Source organism: Meriones unguiculatus, chromosome 8, assembly GCF_030254825.1.
Source record: "Meriones unguiculatus strain TT.TT164.6M chromosome 8, Bangor_MerUng_6.1, whole genome shotgun sequence".
NCBI classification, from domain to species: Eukaryota; Metazoa; Chordata; class Mammalia; order Rodentia; family Muridae; genus Meriones; species Meriones unguiculatus.
Genome location: NC_083356.1, coordinates 24,414,457 through 24,437,976, shown reverse-complemented (window position 1 = coordinate 24,437,976; position 23,520 = coordinate 24,414,457). Strand labels below are relative to the sequence as shown.

The following is a 23,520-nucleotide window of genomic DNA, read 5'->3' as shown; positions in this document are numbered from 1 at the left end:
CGTTCGTGCCAAAGAATAGAAAACGAAAACCCTTTCACACATCAACCAATCTACCGGGGCTGACCCCGCCCCTGGAGGGCGCTCCTTAGGCCCCGCCCTTGCAGAATGCCTCTGCCCAGAACTCCCACCCAGCACCGCGGCTTCCGCCTAGGACAGCTCGGGCCGGAAGTGTCGCGTTGCCATGGCGAGGATGGGCGCGGGGCCCGCCCCCGTGGCGCCTGGAGCAGCGCCGGGGCCCAGGGTCGGCCAGTCCGGGTCCAGGGAGTGGCTACTAGGGCTCCAGGTGAGACGGCCTGCGGTTGTGAGTGAGGGTCGGGCCTGTACGGGAACGTAGGCCAGGCCCGGAGCGGCGGGGTGGGGCATGGCGGCTGAGCCGGCCCTGGTGCTTCTGCGGCCCGGTGCTGGCTCGGCGGGGCAGGGAAAAGGGTGAGGGGCCTGCGGAAGGGGCGCCAGCGAGGCGGCCAGCGGAAGGGTTTTGGTTTTGTTTTGTTTTTGTGGAACCTAACAGTGAAGGTAGTTCTTGCAACCTGTTGGTCAGGTGAATCGACCGACAGTCTTCATTCTGACATGAAGACAACGAAGGAACTTTCCTATGCTTCATGTGGGCTTTGGAGTTAAGTAAAAGCACACGCTTGAGCTTCTTACGGCTCAAGTGCCTCATGGATTGTGATTAGGGGAGGAATGTAGATCAGTCTGTGAAAAATATTTGGGTTCCTGGCTGAACCAGTGCTGGAGGCTTGAGGCAAGGAGGATTAATTAATACGGGTGCAGAAGAGAGAGAGAGGTGCGTATTGGCTTGCTCCGGACAGAGCAAAGCTGGCTGACCTCCAAATGCTCCCCCTTCCTTTCTTCCATGTCCTTACTTGTGACACAGACCTCAGTGAACCCTGCAGGTGTCTTTGCTCCCCAGGTATTCCCTTATAGGATTGGGGTTTGTCTTGCTTCAAGGACCCTGGTTCTCTTAAAGGGCTGCCTGATTCACTTCAAGGAACCAGAGCCGCTACTAGCCCAGCATAGGAGCTGATTTGGTTGAAGGACTGTTGGCTTGGTGAGACCTGTCCTCCTGATGCCAGCTTCATATTGTCATGGTGATGGGACTTTCAGAGCTCGGAAGGGCTGCTAGTTTTGCCCAAGAAGGCCTTTTTTTTTTTTGAGACTTCCCTCTTCTGAGGCCAGGATTGGGTTTCTTCCCTATTAGCTCGGCCCTTCCTAGTCTTTCTCCTTCCTTTTTTTTTTTTTTTTTTTTTAAAGGAATAATGTTTTCAAGTATTATTTATTTATTATCGTCTGGGGTAGATGCATGCTATGGTGCACATGTAGAGGTTAGAGTCCGCCCTCTCTCTCTCTCTGATACAAGGTCTCTCTCCATAGCCCTGGTTGTTCTGGAATTCACTGGATAGACCGGTCTCAAACTTATGGAGAGCTCCACCTGCTTCTGCCTCCCAAGTGCTGGGATTAAAGATAGTGCCAGCCAAGTCTGGCCCATTCTCTCTCTCCACCTTGAATGTAGGTTCCAGGGGGTTGAACTCAGGCTTGCAGGGCAAACGCCTTTACCTGCTGAGCTTTCTCTCCAGCCCAGTTTTCACTTTTTTAGACAGGGTTTCAGTATAACCCAGGCTGGCTTGGGATTTATACCTCCCTGCCCCAGAGTGCAGGGCTGATGGATACAGGCCTGTACCACTGCCCCTCTTGTTTCTTGCTTGACCCCTCCTGCCTCTTCATCATCATCGTCACCAGTAGGATATAATTGTACTCTGCTGTGGGCTAGCAGGCATCTTGCAGCAGGACTTACTCAGTTTTGAACTATGTCTGCAGGTTCTTGAGTCTATGGCCTGTTTCACCAGGAAGTCACTGTGACGCCCTCCGTACAGGCAGCTGAAGTTTGTCAGTCCCAGATAACCAACCAGACTCCCAGTCCTAAGGTTCTACACGCTCTGTCCCAGCTGTGTCCGACTCCAGTGCTGATTCTACATCCACCCACTGGTCAAAACCTGTGGCAGCCACAGGTCCTTTCCTCCCTCTAGACTCTCTGGGACCTTCCTTTTGCAAGTGCATCGAACAATAGCATATACACCAGAGAAAGGCCTGTGCATGTCCTGTCTGTGAGTCCCCTTCGGTGCTGTATTCAGGGGGCTGCCATATTGACTGTTCATCTGTTCATCGTTTACTGAGTGATTCCTATGAGTCAGGCGCTGGCCTAAGCTCTAAAGGAACTTCAACAAACCCAGAGTAAAGGGCATGTCAAATAAAACATGATGAGATAAGAGAGTTACAAGGTAGCCATGGGAGACTACTGAGGAGGTAATGCTTACAATTACGATGTGATCTGGGTGGTCCTTAGGTGTATATAGTAGGAGAACTTTCCAGACAGAAACAACAGTGATTTTTGAGGTAGGGTAAGGAAGACCATAGTAATGCCAGATGAATGTGACTGGCTGAGCCTTAGGAAACTTCAAACTGTTTCAGATTTGCCCGCCGCATTATTTCCTTCAGGACACTTCTGCTCTTTTGTAGAAAATCAGCCCCAGACTACACACAATTGAAGAGCTTTTTCAACTAAGTTCGTATTTTCTGTTTTATGTTGAATAGTATTTATTATTATTATTATTATTATTATTATTATTACTGTGTGTGTGTGTGTTTAAGACAGGGCCTCACAATGCAGCTGTGGCTGTCCTGGAACTTGCTATGTAGATCAGGTTGGCCTCAAACTCATAGAGATCCACCTCCCTGCCTCCTGAGTGCTGGGATTAAAGGAATGCGGCTTTATTATTTTTAAAAGAAAATTTTAAAGGGTTTAACTTATGAGCCAGGCTCTGTAGCGCACTCCTGTAATCCCAGCACTTGGGGAGGCAGAGGCAGGCAGAACTCTGTTAGTTCGAAGCCAGCCTGGTCTACAAAGTGAGTCCAGGACAGCCAAAGCTACATAGAGAAACCCTTTCTCCAAAAACCAAAGACAAAACAAAACAAAAACAAAAAAGATTTAATTTATGGTTGCCAGATGGGGTGGTCCACTCCTGTAATCCCAGCAGGGAGGCAGAGGCAGGTGGATTTGTGAGTTTGAGGCCAGACTCTGCAAAGTGAGTTTCAGCATAGCCAGGGCTATGTAGAGAAATTCTGTCTCAAACAAAACAAAACGCTTTACTTTATGTGTTCGAATGTCTTGCCTGCGTGTTTGTATGTGCACTACCTGAGTGCCCAAGGAAATCAGAAGAGGTTGCTAGATCTCCTAGACCTGGAGTTAAGACGAGCCATGTGGGTCCTGGGAACTGAACTCATTTCTGTAAGAGCAATAATGCTCTTAACCTTTGAGCTAGCTCTCCAGGCCCATATTGTTACTGTAAGTGTGTGTGCCACAGCCCATGTTTGAAAGTCAGAGAACAACTTGCAGGAGCCAGTAGTCAGTGTTCTTCCACCACGTGGGTCCCCAGAAGGAACCCAGGTGGTCAGGATTGGTAGGACGTACCTCTTCCACTTAGCCATCTCACATATGGTTAGTTTACCTTCTATTTTTCTATTTTTTTTAAGTTTTATTTTCATTTCACTTGTGTGAATATTTTGCCTGCATACGTTTCTCTGTACTACGCATGTGCAGGTCAGAAATGGTGTCAGAGCTCTTGGAACTGGCATTACAGATAGTTGTGAGCCACCATATGGCTACTGGGAATTGAACCCTGGTCCTCTGAAAGAACAGAGACCAGTGCTCTCGTCTGCTGAGCCATCTCACCAGCCCTTTTACTATTGTTTTTGAAATTAGGTCTCCCTGTGTGGCCTAAGCTTGCCTTAAACTTGCTGTGTATCTTAGGCCGGCCTCAATTTGGCAGCAGTTGTCCTGCTTTCGCCTCTCAAGTATGTACACATCATCCAACTCCTCCTTCCCAGTCATTTCAAAAGGCAAGTCATTTTTGCTTCTGGGCTGTGTAACAGCAGGCTGGCCCCTGTTTTTCTGAGTTGTTTGTTAGAAATTACAATTGATATATATACAGAGGAGACCTTTTTAAAAAGAAAGAAGGAACCTTATTTTAAAATAGAATTTTTAAAACTTATTTTTTGTATTTCTGTGTTTTTTACTTTTTCTATTAAACATAGGCTTTATTAAAGCATAGGTTTTATTAAATGGAAAAAAAATGAAATAATGTGACTTTGAAAGACACTGTATTTGGGTGTTTTGTTTGCATGTATGTGTGTGTACCATGTGTATTCAGTGCCAGAAGAGAGTCTGGTGGAGACCCTGTGACTAAATTTACAACAGTTGTGAGCTACTGTGTCAGTGCTGAGGATTGAACCTAGGGCCTTTAGAAGGGAAGCCCATGTTCTTTTTCTTTGTGTGTGTGTTGGGGGGTGGGGTTTCTCTGTGTAGCCCTGGTTATCCTGTAACTCCATAAACCAGGCTGGTCTTAAACTTAGAAGTGCTCACGCCCCAGAGGTATGCCTGCGGTCTCTGCCTTCCATATGCCGAGATTAAAGGTGGGCCACCACTGCCCGGTGAGGAGCCAGTGCTCTTAGACCAATTCTTTTTTATTGCTTTAAATTATGAGTACGTGTATGTCTGCCTATGTTGAGTATGGGTGTCTTCAGGCGTCAGAGGTATTGGATCCCCCTAGAGCTGGGATTTCAGGCAGTTGAAAGTTGCTTATTGTGGTGCTGGGAATTTAACTTAGGTCCTCTGGAAAAACAGTAAGTGCTTTTAACTACTGAGCATCTCTCGAGTCTCCCATCTCTCCCTCCATTTTTAAAAATTTATTTATTTATTTTATTTTTTGAGACAGAGTCTTAATGTGTAGTCCTAGTGTAGACTAGGACTGAGTTCAGAGATCTTCCTACCTCTGGAAGATTAAAGATTTTCCTACCATTCCTGGCTAGGCTATCATAAATGTATTTAACTATTTTATGTGCATTAGTGTGAAGGTGTCAGATCCCTTGGAATGGGCATTACAGACAGTTGTGAGTTGCCACGTGGGTGCTGGGAACTGAACCCTGGTCTTTTGAAAGAGCAGACAGTGCTCTTAACCACTAAGCCATATTTCCAGTCCTACACTGTCATTTCTTAACTCCTGACTTGAACTGAGTTTACATACAAAGTTTGCAGGGCTGTGGTAGTGCATAACTTTAATCCCAACACCCAGGAGGTAGAAACAGGCAGATCTCTTGAGTTTGAGGTCAGCCTGGTCTACAGAGCGAGTTACAGGACAGCCAGGGGGACACAAAGAAACTCTGTCTTAGAAAAACCAGGGGGAAAAAATTGAAGTCTTATATTATTCTTTTGATGGTCTATAGTAGCTGTAGTATGTTCCTTCATGTGTTGTATGTGTGCGTGTGTGTGTAAAGTTTGGTTTTGGTGTGCCGTGGATTGAACCCAGAGTATCAAACATCCTAGGCAACTGCTCTGTTACCTACTACTTACAGTTTTCCTTCATTTGAGAAAGGCTCTTACTATAGACCCCAGGGTGGCCTTAAACTTGTCATCCTTCTACCTCTGCCTCCTTGTTGGGATTACAGACATGTGCCATTACAGCCTGCCCCAGCACTGTGGCTGTTACTTCATGAGGTATAGCCTTGGTATGTACACCAGGCTGGCCTGAACTGAGCTTCCGGATTTTTGTGGTTATAGGAGTAGACCACCACGTTTGGCTTCTGTTTCCAAAATTTTCCAGATAGAAATTTTGTATTCATTAAACAAGACCTCCTGTTCCTCCTCCTCTAGATGCTGGCAGGTTGTGCTGTACTTTGTTTCTAGAAGTTTGCAGGGTGTAGGTGCCTCACATAGGCTGAATCATACAAAATTGGTCCTTTTATGTCTTACACTTTTGTAGCATGTATCAGAATTCCATTCCTTTTTATAGCTGGGTAATATTCCACTGTGTGAATGTGCCCAGTCTTGTTTGTCCCTGTGTTGATGGTAGTTGGCTTGTTTCCACTTCTTTTTATTGTGAATGGTGCTGCTGTGAATATGACCATGTAGGTAATATTCCTATCATTTCTTCTGGAAATGTACCCACAAAGTAATGTTCTTTTTCCCCTTTCTACTGCTTGGTTGATAGAGCTATATTTCATTCTTTAATTGATGTTCACAGTCCTGAAATGGAAAAATTGAAATAACATCAATCTTTAGGTGTACAAATTAGATCATTTTGTCTGCGGATCCATTTTCTTACCTCCTGTAGCCTGTGAATATCAACCACCTTCAAAGGGAAGCTGCCTTCTCCCTCATCACCAGTCCAGTAGTGTTTGTTTGAGATAGGCTGTCATTCTGTAATCCAGGTTGACCTTGAACTCAGTACGTAGAGCAGGCTATCTTTGAATTTGTGAGGATCTTCTTGAGTGCTGGGATTATACAACATTTGGCATTCTTGAGGGATTTTGTCTGTATGTTTTGTTTTGAGACAGGGTCTGTATAGCCTAGGTTAACTTCAGACTTGCTAAGTAGCTGAGGCTGGTATTGCTCTTCCATAAAGTACCTATGTGTCCCCTCATGACCTACTACTGCCTTGAAATATTTGAACTTGATCATGCTATGTTCCGTGCTCCTCCTCCTCCTCCTCCTCTCCTCCCTAGTTTCTTTAGGGCCAGATCAGTGTCATGTCAGCTCCCACCTTTTTTTTTTCCTCCCATCTAGTTTCCGGGAATTTGCTAAGTACATTTTTGTTGTTGTTAAAAATGTCTCTATTGATCTTGTCCTGTCTGTGTGTAAAGAGAGCCTTAGCCAGCATAACCATTGTTCAGTGTAGGACCCTATACTCCTCTTGTTCTAAATCTGGGACTGTTACAACTCATGCCTCTTCTGTCCACCATCTAAAGCCTCTGTCATAGTGCAGTGTGGTCCCCAGGGTCACCGACCTGCCTCATGTAGATCTGAGTCATAGTCTCTCAGGGACCAGAGTTGGAGTCAGAGCAAAGTTTTGTTTACTCTTCAAAGCTCACTTTTGTTATCTTTTGTGTCTGACAGATCTTAGTTTCCAATTTCCAAGGGGATCACAGTAGAGACTTAAATAGAGCTCTCCCCGCCTCTGCCTCCCGAGGGCTAGGATTAAAGGTGTCCACCACTGCCCAACTGGGTACCTGAGTCTTTGTCTACCCTCCTTGGCCCTCCTCTTACCCTCACTGAGTGTCACTTTTCACTCACTTGAAAATGTCTTTTCAAGTGTCTACTGCTCCATTAGCCTTAAGCCTTTAACATGTTGATTTGTGTTAATAGGTATATTCTGGAGCTAGATAGCAAAAGGAAAGGAGAGTGAAGGGGAAGATTGAGAGCCTCCCTTGATATCTGGGGAAAGGCCCTCCCAGATTCCCTACTTAGCCATGGGTACTGAGCTGGCTGGAATATATATGCAAATATATGGGTCCTTCCCATGTGACAATTAGCCCTACTGTTACGGTGCTAAGTAACCTTCATTTTTGTACATTAAAAATAGGGGAAAATTGAATTTCATATGGTTCTCCTGCTTAGGACATGGGAGTCAGAGCATTGAAAAAGAACAGAGAGCCTCAGATGAAGACCAGAAGGGCAGCTAAGACCAGAGCATAAGCAGGTAGGAGCTGCCTGTGAAGCAGCAGGATCAGAGAAGAGACTTACAGAGTTTTCTTTTGATACAATCTCCCCAATTTAGGCTGCCTTCCAATTGGTTGCAGTTCAGCGATGACCTTGAACTACTTCCTCTCCTACTCCAGTGCTAGGTTTTTTGTTTTGTTTTTGTTTTGAGACAGGGTTTCTCTGTGTAGCATTGGCTGTTTTGGAACTCACTCAGTAGAACAAGCTGGCCTCAAGCTAACAGAGAACTACCTGCCTCTGCCTCCTAGGATTAAAGGTGTGTGCTACCACCCGGGCTGAGTGCTAGGACTGTTACTGAAGGTATTAATGTCAGAGCCTGGGCCCTGACAGTCCCAATAAACTAGGTTTAGCCACTCCTCCTTAATAAGCCAATTTAAACAATAAGTAATAGTAAAAAGCAGAAGGGGATTTATTTAGTATCGCCATATTGGGAAGGAAGGGGCCATTCCTGAATTTTTTTGTCCCTCTTCCCAAAGTGAGCACATTAAAAACATTTTTTTTTTTTTTACCTCTTTTTGTTTGTTTTTGTTTTTTGAAACAGGGTTCCTCTGAGTAATAGCCCTGTCTGTCCTGGACTCACTCTGTACATCAGGCTGGCCTTGAACTCACAGAGATCTGCCTGTCTCTGCCTCTGGGAGTGCTGGGAGCACAGGCATGCACCACGACACCTGGCTTTGCTTTTCACTCATAATTTGGCTATTTTAGTTGCTTTATTGAATGCGGGTAAGATGGCTTAGCAGGTAAAGGTACTTGCTACCCAGCCTGATGACCTGAGTTCCATCTCTGGGACCTGTGTGGTAGAAGGAAAGAATCAGTTCACTCCTGTAAGCTGCTCTCTTCCTTCCACGTGTGCTCATTACATACTGCTGCTTGCCTGGACCTTGCTGTGGCCATGTCGACCAAGCTTGCCTTGAGCTCACAGAGATCCACCTGCCCAGAGAAGAGACTCTTGATCATGCATAGCACACAAGTAGGATGTAGTTCAGTCCAGCAATTGTCTGTGGGCCAATGGAAACAGTGGAGCTGGAGCAGACTCACCGTGCATAGGGGAGCATCACAGCAACTTGAGTGATCAAGGTTGGATTGTAGAGATGGCGAGAGTGCTTTGAGAGCTATTGTACTCTGGCTAGACACAGATCACTCCCAAAGTAGTGTTTTTAAATCAACATTGAGCTAGGTGATGGCTTAGGCCTGTGATCCCATCATTTAGGAGGGCCTGACAGGAAGATTCCTCTAAATTCGAGGTCAGCCTGGGTTCCATCGCTAGAGGCCAGCTTGGGCCTTAGTGTAGAGACCCTGTCTCAAAATATTGGGAGTGGGGTGGAAGCTGAGCATGGTGGTACATGCCTTCAATTCCAGTACTCTGGAGGCAGAGGCAGGCATGCCTCTGTGAGTTTGAGGCCAGCCTGGGCTACAGAGTGAGACCCTGTCTCACAAACAACAAACAAACAAAAATTTGACTATTCTGAGGTCTCTGTGGTAAGGGATGTGAGAAACACTCAGTTGGCTGGTTCTGGTCCAGGTTCTGGTTCTGGTCCAGGGTTGTGGTCACGCTGCCAGCAGCACTTTGCCATCTGGAGGTTCAGCTGGGGCTGAGAGCCAGCTTCCCAGAGGGTTTGCTCTTATGGCTGTGAGATGAGGCTTCTGTGCCTCCACTGGATCTCCTAGGACTAGGAGTGTCTCTAGGACACTTTGCCTCTGGAAGAGTGACTGGTCTGCAGGGAGCACAGAGAAGAACCTGGGGTGCCTTTGCTGAGCTGACTGTGGACACCCTGGGTTCTCCTGCAGTGAACACATTTTTGCTCTGTGCTTGTCCCTTAGATGATGCTGGGGCCCAGAAAGGACGCCTACATCTCAGAGGAAGTCTTGAATTAGGAGGTTGAGCTCAGAAAGCACTTAGGCATTGAATAAGTGACTGGATGAATGAAATAGGAAGAGGAGAGGGCTCACCTTTCTCAAGCCCAGGAGTACCTGGGTGATGGTCATTGTGGTAGAATTGCAAAGATAGAGTGGAGGGACACAAGGCAAGGACTCTTGATATCAAGGACACTCCTAGCTGTGACCTCAATTCCTAACGGTTCTATCCATTGCTTGGTGAGTGGTTGAGCTATTCCTCACGAGTTACACATTGGAACTTCTGCAGGAATCTAGAGGCAGGCAGGCAGGCAGGCAGGAGTGGAGCCCTACTGTAGTAGGAAGCTGGGGAAGGACAGGGATTTTAGACACCAAATGTCTTGGGGTGTGGTGGAAGGGCCTGATTGGGGCTGGTAACCATCCTCCTTTTCTGGCTTGAGATACTTGTTGGCCTGCAGCAGTGCTTTTGAAATTTCCTTGACTCTACGAGGTGAGTCCAGAAACCTAAGCCTCTCTCTTGTGGATTCTCAGCTTTCTCTGGCTTGAAACTGGGATACTTGTTCTTCTGGCCTCCCAGGGCTGTTTCAGGTGCCTTCTGATGGCAGTTCAGTCTGCTTAGGGTTATATGACAACTAATTCTTTTCCACAGTTCTGCCTAGGCCATCCTGTTGGTTCTTACTGCTAGTGAGACTAGGCACTCTGGAGGCTGTTTATGTCGTTGTTATGTGATAGGAGCTTTCCACATCCTCTGTGACAAGGCCCTATTGAGCTTCAGTGATCTATATGGGAAGCCTGGATCTGTGATTCCATAGAGTAACACCTGGGATAGATGGCTAGGGCGTATTTCTGCCCCACAGATACTGTGGTGGCATGAGAAGGCCACAGTCACTCATACCTCCCATCATTTAGTCTGTTGTTATTTTGAGTCAAGATCTTACTATGTAGCCTTGGTTGGCCTGGAGCTTGCTCTGCACATCAGGCTGGCCTGGAACTCCTAGAGATCCTCCTGCCTCCAGAGTGCTGGGATTGAAGGTGTACATCAGGTTTGGCCTAATCATTTGTTTTGTTTTGGTTTGGTTTGGTTTGGTTTTTTGAGACAAGGTTTCTCTGTGTAGCCTTGGCTGTCCTAGACTTGCTTTGTAGACCAGGCTAGCCTCAAACTCATAGAGATCTGCCTGCCTCTGCCTCCTGAGTGATGGGATTAAAGGAATATGCCACCTCACCTGACTATCATTTGGCTTTTAAGTATTCAGTTTTCCTTTATTTCTTTTTTCTTCCTCTTCTTTCTTTCCTTTTTGAGACAGGGTATCATTCTATAGCCCAGCGTGGGAGGGTGACCCTGGAAGTTACTGTGTGCCTGACGCAGCCTCCTGGGTTCTGTGATTACAAGCTTTTAGCCATCACAGCAAGAGCTTGCTTGCTTGCTTTATTTGTTTGTTTGTTTGTTTGTTTATTTAGGTAAAGTCTCATTTTGTGTCCCAAGCTGAACTTGAACTAAGTCTCCCAAGCTGTTGGCATTACATGTGTCTTTAATTTTTTTGTTTTGTTTTGTTTTATGTAAATGGGTGTTTTGCCTGCCTTCATATCATGTATGTGCCTGGTACTTGAAAGGCCAGAAGAGGGTATTAGATCACCTGGAACTTGAGTTAAAAATCTTAGAAGCTGTCATGTTGCCATCTGAATTTAACCCTGGTCTTGTTGGAGAGCAGCAAGTACTCTTAAACACTGGGCCATCTCTCCAGCTCTTACTCATTCTTTTTTGAAGAAGGTTGAAATCACATACAACTAAGAAGTAACTAAGAAGAAGTCTCTTCCCTAGCTCTCCTTTAGTGATGCGTGCCTATCTAACAATTCAGATTTCAAAGGGGTGAAGTATGCTTCGTGACTTTATGCAGGTTTCACAGCTGCACATGCACCTGTGTATGCTTGTTAGCTCTGTGCAGTCAGGCAAGACAGTCTAGTCCTTCTGCACCCAGCACCCACCCCCACTCTGAGGACCTCTGGGCATCTCTCAGTGCTGTTGTCTAGCACTATGTATGAATGTATGTAGCATGGTAGGAGTATTCTACTAATAGTCTTATTATAGCATGCCACCTTTTGGGGGGGGCAAGGAACAGCTTTATTTGATTTATACTTCCACATCACAGTACATTGCTAAGGAAGTCAGGGATGGAAACTCAAATGGGGCAGGAACCTTGAGGCAGGAGCTGATGCAGAGGTCGTGGAGAAGTGCTGCTTACTGGCTTGCTTCTGCATGCCACCTTTTTGCTGTTAGCCTCTAAGCCACACTTGTCAGCTGGAATAGAGCACTCACTGTTCTGTAGCTGTCCACCTCGTCCAGACAGGTGGCTTCTAGTTCTTAGCCATTATGAGTAAAGCTTTAATGAATGTTCATGTGCAGACTAGTGGTTGCCTTTTGCTTGTTTATGTTTTTTTTTTTTAATTTATTTATATGAGTGTTCTATCTGTGTTTACAGATGCCAGAAGAAAGAATCAGTTCACATTATAGATGGTTGTAAGCCACCATGTGGTTGCTGGGAATTGAACTCATGACCTTTGGAAGAGCAGACAATGCTCTTAACCATTGAGCCATCTCTCCAGCCCCGCTTGTTTATGTTTTGTTTGTTGTCTGTCTAGTCATAGCTGTCCCAGAACTTGCTCTGTAGCAATCTATTTGTCTCTGCTTCCTGAGTGATGGTATTAAAGGTGTTTGCCACCATGCCTGGCTCTACCTTATTTTTTTCAGGCAGGGTCTTCCCTAAACCTGGAGCTGAGTGATTTGGCTAAACTGGCTGGCCAGTGACCTACAAGATCTCCTTGTCACCCCCATTCCACTCCCGAGACTGGGTTTACAGCCACATGCCACAGCCTTGGCCTTTACATGGATGTTGTAGACCAAACTCAGGTCCTTATGCTTACACAGTAAGCACTTCCCTGACCAAGCCTCCTCCCGGCTCCCTGGCTTATTTCTCTATCCTTAAGCAAACAGCTCAGGGGCTCCGTTATTGAGCTTCATAATAAACTCATGTGTGGTATCATATAAGTAAAGCAGACTCTCTTTCTCAGGCTTGTTCTGCTTGTTCGTGCATATTTGCATTGTGAGTATCTAATGCACTGCTGGGAACTGCACAGACTCAGATGAACTTGGGAACACTGACTTTTCAGTTCTGAGTCAGAAAGATGCATGTTTTAATCCAGGAGAGGTTTAGGGAAGGGAAGCATTGAGACTTTTGTGCATCCTTAGCTGCACAAAAGGACCAGGCAGCTCTACCTGGGTTTGTTAGCAGCTCTGTTTCCCCCAGTGATGCAAGAAGGTCAGAGAGCTCAGACTGAGACTTGGAAAGTCGGGTGAGAACAGCACTGTGTATGTGTAAATGCTGGAATGTTGGGGTTGGGTTCCAGGTCATTGGAGAGACAGGAAAAGAAGAGGGGGCGGGTTGTATTGAGACTATGGATGAAGGCATCTACTTTGGTGACTAGGTGGGGGGTACAGTTGGGACAGGAGTCATTAGCAGGAAGAAGGGGGTCAGGCTGTGAAGTGACAGAGACATGCAGGATTACCCACGCGGACACTCAGACCAGCAGGAATTCAGCTACAGACTAAGACTGCAGGGAGAGGAGAAGACAGTGCAAGTACAGCAAGGCATAAAGAGCCTCTGTGGGGTAACCCACGAGAGGGCTGCCATTGTAGGACAGAGCACTAAGAACCCGCAGCCCCTCGGGAGAGGATGGGCTCTCTGGCAACCATTAAAGCTCCTGTTGGGTTCTAGGCCTTGAAGACATACGGGGTGTAGGTCAAAAGCCCTCTTCCCATTTAAGTCTGTTCTGGTGTGGGGTTCCCTTGGAAGGTGCTATTCCTCTGCAAGGCTGCTGCTGAGCTGCAGGGATCTATCTCAGCATGCTGAGAGCTGTGAGGGCCTCTGTGTGGCCTGTGCCTAAGGTCCAATGAGTCAGGATCTCAGAATGAAGGCAGACTAGCCTCAAACTCACAGATATCTGCCTGTCTTTTCCTCCCAAGTGCTGGGATTAAAGGTGTGTGCCACTATGCCCAGGTTGGTCATCTGACTTCTGACCTTTGTTGTTATTGTTGAGGAGAGGCTGGCCTTGAACTCACTGGGATCCTTATATCTTAGCCTCCTGAATTCTGGAAAACAGTTGTGAGCCACCATACCTAGTGAACTTTGTAGGTTTTATTTTGTCTCCTTTTTATATTGCAGATTGTTTGATAACTAAGTGGATTTGTGGGATTTCCTTTCAGTTTCTGGGTTTTATGTCATGTTTATAAAGCTGGGGGGTGTTAGGATTATGAAACATTTTCTTCCTTTTCCTTGTTCTCTCTCTCTCTCTCTCTCTCTCTTTCTCTCTCTTTTTTCTCTTACAGCCATATGTGTGCTGTCTGAAATTTGTTCTGACGTGAAGAGGGTCTTGTTTCCTCAGGCAGCTTTCCACTGCCAGTACTTGAGTCCAATTTGGCCCTGTGTGACCCTCCTATATCCATATGGGTTTTGAGGAGCCCTTCCTGCCACCCAGTTTCCTGCAGGAGATAGGCTCTGTCTATACCCCTGATGACCACTTCCACTTGTAGGTGCTGGACCTGAACTTGGGCCCTCTGCAAGAGCAGCAAATGCTCTTAACCACGGAGACATCTCTCCAGTGCCTCTCTGTATGTCCTTATTTATTTTTACAAAATAGTATAGTTATACATGATCATATATATTTAAAATATTTATTCCTTTTATTTGTGCATATGTACCTGCCTGCACCGCACCGTGTGTGTGTAGGTGCCCACAGAGGCCAGATGTGGTCAGATTCCCTGGAACTGGACTCACAGGAGATTGTGACCTGCCTGATGTGGCTGCTGGGAACTGAACCTAGGTCTTCTGCCAAGATCAGCAAGTGCACTGAGCCATCTCTGCAGCCTGATCTTAGGTCTTTTTTTCATAACTAAGCAAACAGTATTTTTTAGAGCTCTTCCCATCATAGTATGGTACCCTAGTTAGGTTTCTGCTGCTGTGATGAAATGCTGACCCGAAACAACCTGAAGGAGCTTACAGTTCATCATCTAGGGAAAACACAGAGGGCACTGCTGCTGCCTTGAACTCTGTGCCTTACATAGCTTGCCTACCTGCCCAGAGGAGCCACTGCCCAGAGTGGGCTGGGCCCTCCCCTATCCGCAGGCAAGAAAATGCCCCACAGACCAATGTGAGGAGGCATTTTCTCTCTCAGTATCGGTTCCCTGTTCCCAGGCGACTCTGGTTTGTGTCAGACTGATAAAAACTAACCAGCATGGGGTGTTTAGAAACGTGTTCATAAAGTCTTGAAGGGCCTTATTTAATTATATTCCTTCGCTCAGTGGCCAGGTTCTTTCCCTTGTTGTATTTTATAATCTTGCTTGCGGTGAGTTGGCAGATGCACGTCAGGTACCTTATGGCTGAGTCGGTAGTGTCTGTCTTAGAGGGGGCTTGAGAGAACATGGCAGGTGTGAACCATGGGCCATAGTCATTGTGACTAGTGACTAGTAATATTTAATAATGTTTATTAATATTGTTAACATTTATTAATCCTAATGGGCTTTTTTTCCTCAACTATGCAATATATTTAATGGATTAAAACACGTTTCCCACCTATACACCCAGAAATATAAACTAAATTTATGACATAAAAATACAATGAAGCAGACTATATATATTTCCTAAGCTTGTGTATCACATTAGCGAAATAAAGTATTATAATGGGCATATTACTAGGAGAACATTTTTTTCAGGTTAAACTATACTACCTTTTGTGATTACTAATTTATAAGCTGCACAGTTCCTCTTTTTTGCATTTATTTATCTATTGTAATTTATTCACTTTGTATCCCAGCTGTAGCCCCCTTTTTTTCCTTTCTTTTCTTCTTCCTTCCTAACTTTTTTTTTTTTTTTTTCAAGACAAGGTTTTTCTTTGTAGCCTTGGCTGTCCTGGAATTTGCTCTGTAGATCAGGCTGGCTTCTAAGTTATAAAGATCCATCTGCCTCTGCCTCCAAGTGCTGGGATTAAAGGTGTGGGCTTAATGAGCTTTTCTATGATCCAGCTAGTTCTCCAGTAACTGATACTGAGACTTGTCAATTTTTTTTTTAGACAAGTTTTAAGCAGAAAAACTGGGCAGTTACAAGTTAAACTAATTTTCTATGCCGATCTGGTTAACTCCCCGCGGTGCTCTCCAGGTTACTTGCTAATATGTCGTCCTGTCTGGGCTGGATATGCTCCATCAGGTCATGTTCTTTCTCTCCATCTTTTTCTCCTTCTTTCTCCTCATCTCTCTCTCTCTCTCTCTCTTGTGGTCCCTTCCTGAGAACCCAAGCCTGGGAACCAAAGCTACGCCCACTTCTCTACTGCCCAATTGCAGGCTGTCCAGCCTCTTAGTTAACCAAACAGAGAATATTGGGGGACAAAGTTTTACACAACATCACTCAGTGTACATGAGAATGTACTCATCTGGATGTCAACCAGATCTTGGGGCTCAGAATTTAGCATTTATATACATAGCACCAGACCAACTCCCAACACAGCCCATTTCCTACTACGAGGTCAGGCACAGCCTGTGGCCCCAGGGTGTAAGTCCCCAGAGCTTCCCTCCAGCTGAATACTTGCCAGTGGCTTAGCAGGGTTGTGCTGATCCGCACCTGTCCCTCCAGACAGCCAGGAGCCCACTGAGACTCCCTTGTGCCATTTCTACCTCCAGGTAGTTTTCCCGGGTGTGAAAATGAAGAGGAGTTTGTTAATCCAGAGTCCTGTCCGTTTCTGCATCCATGTCAGCATCTTGAAGCCATTCTCTTCAGGCACTGATCTCCTTTGGCTTGTGACAGAAATGAACATACAGATGTTATTCTGCAGAATGGCAGACTCTTTTTCTGCTCACCTCATAATCATGAGTTTCTAGGAAGGTACCTGCTCGCTACAGACCAAATAAACTCTGCTGATTGGCTGCATCTTATCATGGCCAGGGGTTCTTTCATCAGCTGTCCCATTGCTGCCCGCTGCCTTAAGGTGCCTTCTTGACTTGCAGAATGGGCTTTAGTGCAGAGGGGGTCCCAGCACACCGTATCAGAGAAAGACTTTCCAGGTCTGGAGATGTCCTTCAGAGCGCTGTGCTGTGTGCACTCACCTATGAGTGAGTATTCGAGCCGATAGCAAGTGTACTATTTGTTTTGTTTTTCTTTCTCCACTCTGTGGCTGTTCTCTGAACCTTCCCCCCCTTTCTCCTTTCTTCTGTCCTTTCTCTGGGCACCTATCCTTTGTCCCCATTTCTGGGTCATCTGCCTCCACCCACACCATTCCTTGTTTCCTGTGTGTTTGCCCTCATAGCTGTCAGGCTCCGGGCACAATACAGATAACAGTGGTCGGTTCAAAGGCACTGTGGTAGAGTGGTTAGCGGGCAGTGCTGGCTCTACATCAAGTGTTTCCGCTGTCATTGCAGACGGTGGGCAGCATTTGGGCAGCTGATAAAGAAGTTCTTGGTGTATTAGGGCTGTCTGTCTCAGAGCCCTTCATTTGGGTCTCAAGTGCTTAAACCTACTGGAGTCGGTTCCTGTAGCTTTCTCAGCCAGTGGAGTTGGTTTTGTCTGTATCAGTGGTTATCATAGCTTGGTTTTCCTGACTATGAATTGGGGTGACAGCAGTTGCTAAAGGGGGTTATATAGTAGTGAAGGTGGGAGCTAAGGGCCCTACGTAGTTGGTTGTGTTCTCGTTGGCGCTGAGGAGAATGGTTTGGGGTTAGGGTGCTAGCCTTGTGGGATGAAAGTCAGCTGCCCCATGGAACACTCCGTAGGCTGGGTCAGTCCAGTGGTGCTCAGGCTGAAGGGTGGGGAGAGGGGTCAGAGTCCTTGTAGGAGGCTCCCCTGTGCTGGGTCCTACATTCCTGGTTCAGCTCAGCCGGGTCCGAAGCCCAGTTCTGGAGTAAGTAATACAAATTATCTCGATTTGACATTCTGGAGAGGCTTTGGGAAGGGTTTGTGGAGTAGAGCAGGAGCTGCCCTCCTCAGCCTGGTTTTGGCTCTTGTGGTATCGTGGCCATTTGGTAAAACTGCTAGACTGGCCAGCAAGCCTTGGTAGCTTAGCAGTCTTCATGACTCAGGCAGGCTAGGAAGAGGAACCACACCTTAGGTCCAGCTGGGTCAGCCAAGATTCAGATAGGCAGGAGCTGGCCTTTCCTAGAACTTCAAAAGAGTTCACTGGCTTTCAGCTGTCCTGTTCCCTTTGAGGCTTGCTTCTGGAGGGAGGCCAGATAGACAGTTCCTGGAGTCAGGACTGAAAGCTTAGAGCTCAGCCTTGGCTCACTGGGGTCCCTTATGGTACTGTCCCAGATGATAGAGTCTGTCTTCAGGCACATTCCAAAAAGATCATGAAGGTGGGCCCACCAGGTTAAGAGCTAGGTACTGAGGAAGCTAAGGTACTGAGGAAGCCAGGCCTCCTGGGTAGTCTGGGGTGGCTATAAGCCATGCTTATCTTCCTGCTGCAGTCAGAGAGCTGTCTGCACATGTGCTCTAGGTGAGTGGACCTAAAGCCAGCGTATTTTCTGTTGAGAAGTAATTGCTGTCCTTGGGCTGGCTTCTTTTCTATAGGACAAGGACATCAGAGTAACTTTTCTTTGTCCAATGATGGGGAACATGGGAGACAGCTCTTAATTCCTCTTTCCTGAGGATGCCAGGGTACCCATGACTTCAGCTGAATGCCACTCAGGATAGCAGAAATACTGACTGGACTGAGCTGGCTTCCTGATGGGAGCAAGGCAGATGCTAGGCTACAAGGGACTCAGTAGACAGAGTCTGCCAAGCCCTTATGCTGTCCCTGGAGAGTCCAGGGAAGAAACCTTGCCCAACCCAGCCAGCACACAGCATAGCCCTGGGATAGCCCATGGACAGCAAGGCTGGGCGTAGTCAGTCCTCCTGGCTGTTGTACTGTTTACCCTGCACAGCCCTTTCTGGAAAGGATGGGTAAGATGGGTAAGGGCCTGAGAAACCCCTTGTCCTATTCTTCCCTAGGTGTGTGTGGAGGAGTAGGCTAGAGCATCCCCCCAAGGATATGTTGTTGACTTTCAGCGTGCTGTGGGCAGAAGGTGGGTCCCACACAGGCCTTCCCTGGAGCTCTCCTGCCTCTCCTCATAAACTGACCTTGATGTGTTTCCTTATTCATATTTACTCCTCAGGTGTGTGTGACGCCCGGAAGGGGAGGCTCCCCTGAGAAAATATTGACAGCCCTCCTGTCTCCTAGCTGCCTAGAGATTGTCACCTGTGGACGCTGGAAGCTGGAACCCTAGGACTGACCATACACCCTGACCTTTGCTACCATAGCTTGTTCGACCTAGCTGTGCTGACTGAAAAACTAGCCATAAGGACTGAGGGCAGCCAGCATGGAAGAAGAGCAGAGGTTCCTAGGGGCTGCCAGGGGCTTGGTGCTGATTGGCCCTGCCCTCCATTCTCCTAGGCAGGGTGCCAGGAAGCTGGAACTTTGTTATCTGGGTAATTAGCTTCAGACCCTGGACTGAGGCCGGCCTGGTCTTAGGGCTACTTCCCCCAGGCTGTGCACCCTGACCCCAAGAGGGAGGTGAGGCGCTTTGTGCAGAGGCCCGGCCAGCTAAACAGTCGAGGTGTCAGTTCTGCCTGGGGAACGGCTGCAGGCACCCCCCACACACACCTTCCCCTCCACCCCATGCCACACTGTCCTCCCTGCCCAGGCTCTGCACCGTAGGGCAGCTGAGCCTGGTCTCAGTGTGGGGCCTCCCATCTCAGCCTTGCCAGGAACAGAGAGCACCAAGTCTTAGGAAGGGGATGCCCCCAAGGGTGCCAGTCCAGCCAGCTGCCCCACCCTTCAGGCTTGGCCTGCCCCCCCGAACCCAAATCGTGGTGCCCCAGACAGCCCTGTGGGCTAACATCCACCACCATGGCCGAGCACCTGGAGCTGCTGGCAGAGATGCCCATGGTAGGCAGGATGAGCACCCAGGAGCGGCTGAAGCATGCCCAGAAGCGACGTGCCCAGCAGGTAAAGATGTGGGCCCAGGCTGAGAAGGAGGCCCAGAGCAAGAAGGGCCATGGGGAGCGACCATGGAAGGAGGTGGCTGGCCTCAGGCCTCGGAAGCATGTCCTCTTCCCTCCCAGCGTTGCTCTTTTGGAGTCTGCTGCCCGAAACGACCTGGAGGAAGGTGAGTGTGCTTGGGTCTGAGGGCACAGCACAGCAGGCACTCCCATCTGTCTGGGTGTGGCCCTGCTTTGTGTTGGCTCAGGGCTACGCCTAGAACTGCCTCTAGCTCCTGGCTCTAGCCATAGCTCTGCTACTGATAGTCAACTGTCCTTAATAGGGGTGCATGTAGGAGGTCTTCCTGTGAGGAAAGTCAGGTTATGGGAGGGCTGGACCACAAGTGGACACACTGGGAGTTGCAGAAAAATCTAGTACTTGGGCTGACAGCCATCACTGCCTCTTAGCAGAGTGTATCCTGTGAATCCTTTCCCTTCATGCCTGGCTCCTGAGCCCCATCTCTGGACAGTGGGACAGCACTGCTCACTTCTGGTTAGAGATGGAGAGTGGGTATTGGTCAGACCCAGTGTGGGACCTAGAGCACATATGGCCTGGCACTCCTGCACACTTACTCCCCAAGCCCTTCCTTTGACTTTTCTCTCCTTCGACTGGAGTCTTCTTAGTATGAAGCCAAGTCTAACTGTAGCAGGCCCTTTCCTTCCCTGTGCCCTATGTTTTTAACTTCTGGGGCCTGGAGGAAGAGGCACCTTCCTGCCTTCCTCTTCTTGCAGTCCGCCAGTTCCTTAGTAGCGGGGTCAGCCCCAACCTGGCCAATGAGGATGGCTTGACTGCACTACACCAGGTAAGCTCCTGCAGGAGGGGGCAGGCCTGGTTGGCCTCACTGAGGCTGGGGGACGGGGCTGAGGTCGCTTGTTTGCAGTGCTGCATTGATGACTTCCAAGAGATGGCACAGCAGCTCCTGGAGGCCGGGGCTGACGTCAATGCTCGCGACAGTGAGTGCTGGACCCCTCTGCATGCTGCAGCTACCTGTGGGCATCTGCAGCTGGTGGAACTCCTCATTTCACGGTAGGACCTGCTGGGTCGCCATGTGGTGGCTCGGTGACCTCTGGGATTCTTCCTCTGCCAACTCTGCCTGGGAGCCCGGAGGGAAGAGTATATTCACTATGTTCTTTGGCCTGCCTGGCAGGCGAGACTTCCAACTCTGGACCAAGGGCCTCTCCACAGTCAAGTGCCATTTGGTCAGTGTTGAGGATGGACTTGGTAAGGAGGGACAGGAAATGAGGAGACCAGCTGTGTCTAGGAGGAAGTGCCTGTGTATAGGTGAGGCCTTTACCCCTAAGAGAGAGCAGAGGAAGCTAGTGGCTTCACTAGATTCAGAGACTTCTCCAGTAGGTGAGAGCACAGAAGCCTGGCCCTCCTTGTCTGAGCGGATGAGGCTGTCACATACAGGTAACTTGGTAATGGATTAGGGGTGTAGAGCGAGCAGGTTCCTGGGGCTCCTCTTGGAGTTGGTATTGAACTGCAGGCATCCTTCTGGTTCTGCACGGTGGAAGAGTACCCCTTCTGTGTCCTGGGGGTCCCAGAGCTCTTCCTTGCATATCGGCAAGTGCCTCTACTATCTTTCTGGGGGGTAGATGGGTGTCATAAACCTGAAGACTACAGGTTGGATAGAGACTGCTCAGTCTAGCTTAAAGACAGGATCTAGGGCTGAGGGGTAGCAGCTCGGCCCAGGGGTCAGCTGTTCTAGCAGAAGATAGGGCTTTGTTTCCCGTGGCCTGCCCTCTCTTCCCAAGGACAGCCCTAGGCTGAGGGCCTCTGCTGAGGGGAAACTTGCTGTGAGGGGCTATTGTGCGAAGGTACTGAGGCTGGTGGCTTGTCTGTCTTCCTTGTAGTGGTGCAGATCTCCTGGCTGTCAATACCGATGGGAACATGCCCTACGACCTGTGTGAGGATGAACAGACACTGGATTGCCTTGAGACTGCCATGGCCAATCATGGTGAGTGGGCCATGTCGGTCTGCAAGGGGTGGTGCCCTGGGTCATGCTTTCTCTGAGCCAGCTTGCCCCTCAGGTATCACCCAGGACAGCATTGAGGAGGCCCGGGCAGTGCCAGAGCTGTGCATGCTGAATGACCTCCAGAACCTGCTGCATGCTGGGGCCAACCTCAATGACCCTTTGGACCATGGGGCCACTCTGGTGAGAACTCAGTTACTTGGGGGTGTCTGTCCTGGGGCAGGTACTTGGAGGGGTTCAGGGATTCAGGGCTGAGTGGTCTGCCTGCAGCTGCACATCGCCGCTGCTAATGGGTTCAGTGAGGTGGCTACCCTGCTACTGGAGCAAGGAGCCAGCCTGAGCGCTAAGGACCATGATGGCTGGGAGCCTCTGCATGCTGCAGCCTACTGGGGCCAGGTGAGTGTACACAGGAGCAGGGAGAGGGTAGGTTCCTGGCTCTAGCTGGAGCCCTCAGCCAAGCAGCTACTGCTGGCTGCCTGCAGGTGCACCTGGTAGAATTGCTTGTGGCACATGGGGCTGATCTGAATGGAAAATCTCTGGTGGACGAGACGCCCCTCGGTGAGTGTGGGGTTGCCTACATCTGGCAGAAGGGATAGGCCATGAAGATGCCTGTGACACTTCTGTCCATCTATCTCTTCTCAGACGTGTGTGGTGATGAGGAAGTAAGAGCCAAACTGCTAGAGCTCAAGCACAAACAAGATGCACTCCTGCGGGCTCAGGGCCGCCAGCGCTCCCTGCTGCGCCGTCGCACCTCTAGCGCAGGCAGCCGTGGGTAAGCCCCCTGCTGTGGGTCACTGTCCACTTGCTGAGGCCTAGGCTTTGCCCCTGTGGGTGTCAGCTGGCAGTGGAGCCCCAGTAGGGGTTGTGGGCATTGGCTGTGAGATGGGTGATGATGTCTCAACTTCCTCTCCTCTCAGGAAGGTGGTGAGACGGGTGAGCCTGACACATCGCACCAACCTATATCGCAAGGAGCATGCCCAGGAGGCCATCGTGTGGCAACAGCCAGCACCCACCAGTCCAGAACCTCTAGAGGATGAGGACAGGCAGACAGATGCTGAGCTCCGGCTGCGGCCCCCAGAGGTGAGCATGCAGCCCCTGTACGGCCCCAGGCTTGGAGCTGTCTTGTTGTGTGATCTGGTCACTTAGTTCCTAGTCTTTCATCCTCGCTAGCCCCTATGGAGGTGGTAGGCCCAGTGACCCCATGCTTCTAGATGAGCTAGTGTCCCTAAGGTATAGGCTGCTGACCCTTCCACTGTCATGTCTGTCTATCTACCCCCATTTTACATGACCTGAACCCCCAGGCTGGTGTGGGTAAGAAAAAGTGCCTCCTGATGGCCTCTGGGGTTCTGGCTCTGTCCACAGGAAGACAGCCTTGAAGTGGCCAGACCACACAATGGCCAAGTAGGGGTCCCCCCAGGGAGGCACCTGTACTCCAAGCGTCTAGATCGGAGTGTCTCCTATCAGCTGAGTCCTGCAGAGAGCAATGCCCCTGATGCCCTCGTCCGGGACAAGGCCCACCACACACTGGCAGAACTTAAACGCCAGCGAGCAGCTGCGAAGCTTCAGCGACCTGCCCCTGAAGGGCCTGAGACCTTTGAGCCTGGCCTGTCTGTTGACACTGAGACCTCTCAGCCTGACTGTGGCTTCAGCCCAACTGGGGACCCTCCCCTGCTCAAGCTCACTGCTCCCTCGGAGGAGGCTCCTGTGGAGAAGAAGCCATGCTGTTTGCTCATGTGAAATGTGATTCCTCAGTGTGGCACGGTTCAACCCCATGCCCAACCAGAGGCTCCCTCATGCTCTCTGGCCTGCTGGCCCACTCCAGCACATACCCCAGTGCTGTAGGCGAGCCAGCACAGAGCCCCGGACCCCCTCCCAGCCCAGGACACTGGCCACCTTGCTCAGGGATGGACTATGCAGCACTGTACCTATGGGCCTCAGGCCACAGACTGCTTCTTCTGTGACTCTTGATAAAAGGCTGTTTGCCACTGAGCCTTCCTGTGTGTCTCACTGGGGAAAGGGCAGGTAGTGCTGCTGGGTAAGGAGCCACCCATGCCCAGGAGCACCCAGACCTGCAGATAACTGCGTGCTGGGG

At 49.0% G+C, this 23,520-nt stretch overlaps 1 protein-coding gene across 4 annotated transcripts; it reads left to right on the top strand.

Annotated features, from left to right (window-relative positions):
• The first annotated feature begins 127 nt into the window (after nt 1-127).
• On the top strand, nt 128-23,417 carry Ppp1r16a (protein phosphatase 1 regulatory subunit 16A). 4 transcript variants are annotated; one of them, XM_060389193.1, is made up of 12 exons: nt 158-283; nt 18,427-18,500; nt 18,591-19,583; nt 20,188-20,258; nt 20,337-20,482; nt 21,310-21,413; nt 21,487-21,611; nt 21,699-21,824; nt 21,911-21,986; nt 22,071-22,200; nt 22,346-22,508; nt 22,791-23,417. In XM_060389193.1, the coding sequence occupies exons 3-12, from the start codon at nt 19,325-19,327 to the stop codon at nt 23,163-23,165; spliced, it is 1,575 nt and encodes a 524-aa protein (XP_060245176.1). In that variant the 5' UTR covers nt 158-283; nt 18,427-18,500; nt 18,591-19,324; the 3' UTR covers nt 23,166-23,417. The 4 variants fall into 4 exon arrangements, with proteins under 4 accessions (XP_021514843.1, XP_060245176.1, XP_021514859.1 ...); XM_021659184.2 differs by lacking the exon at nt 18,427-18,500 and adding an exon at nt 7,448-7,529 and having other exon boundaries at nt 162-283; XM_021659168.2 differs by lacking the exon at nt 18,427-18,500 and having other exon boundaries at nt 128-283.
• Nucleotides 23,418-23,520: the final 103 nt, after the last annotated feature.

Coding starts and splice junctions, on each gene's coding strand:
- Ppp1r16a (XM_021659168.2), top strand. CDS start 19,325: ATGGCCGAGCACCTGGAGCTGCTGGCAGAGATGCCCATGGTAGGCAGG. Junction 19,584..20,187: donor CCGAAACGACCTGGAGGAAG/GTGAGTGTGCTT, acceptor CTCTTCTTGCAG/TCCGCCAGTTCCTTAGTAGC. Junction 21,825..21,910: donor CTGCAGCCTACTGGGGCCAG/GTGAGTGTACAC, acceptor GGCTGCCTGCAG/GTGCACCTGGTAGAATTGCT.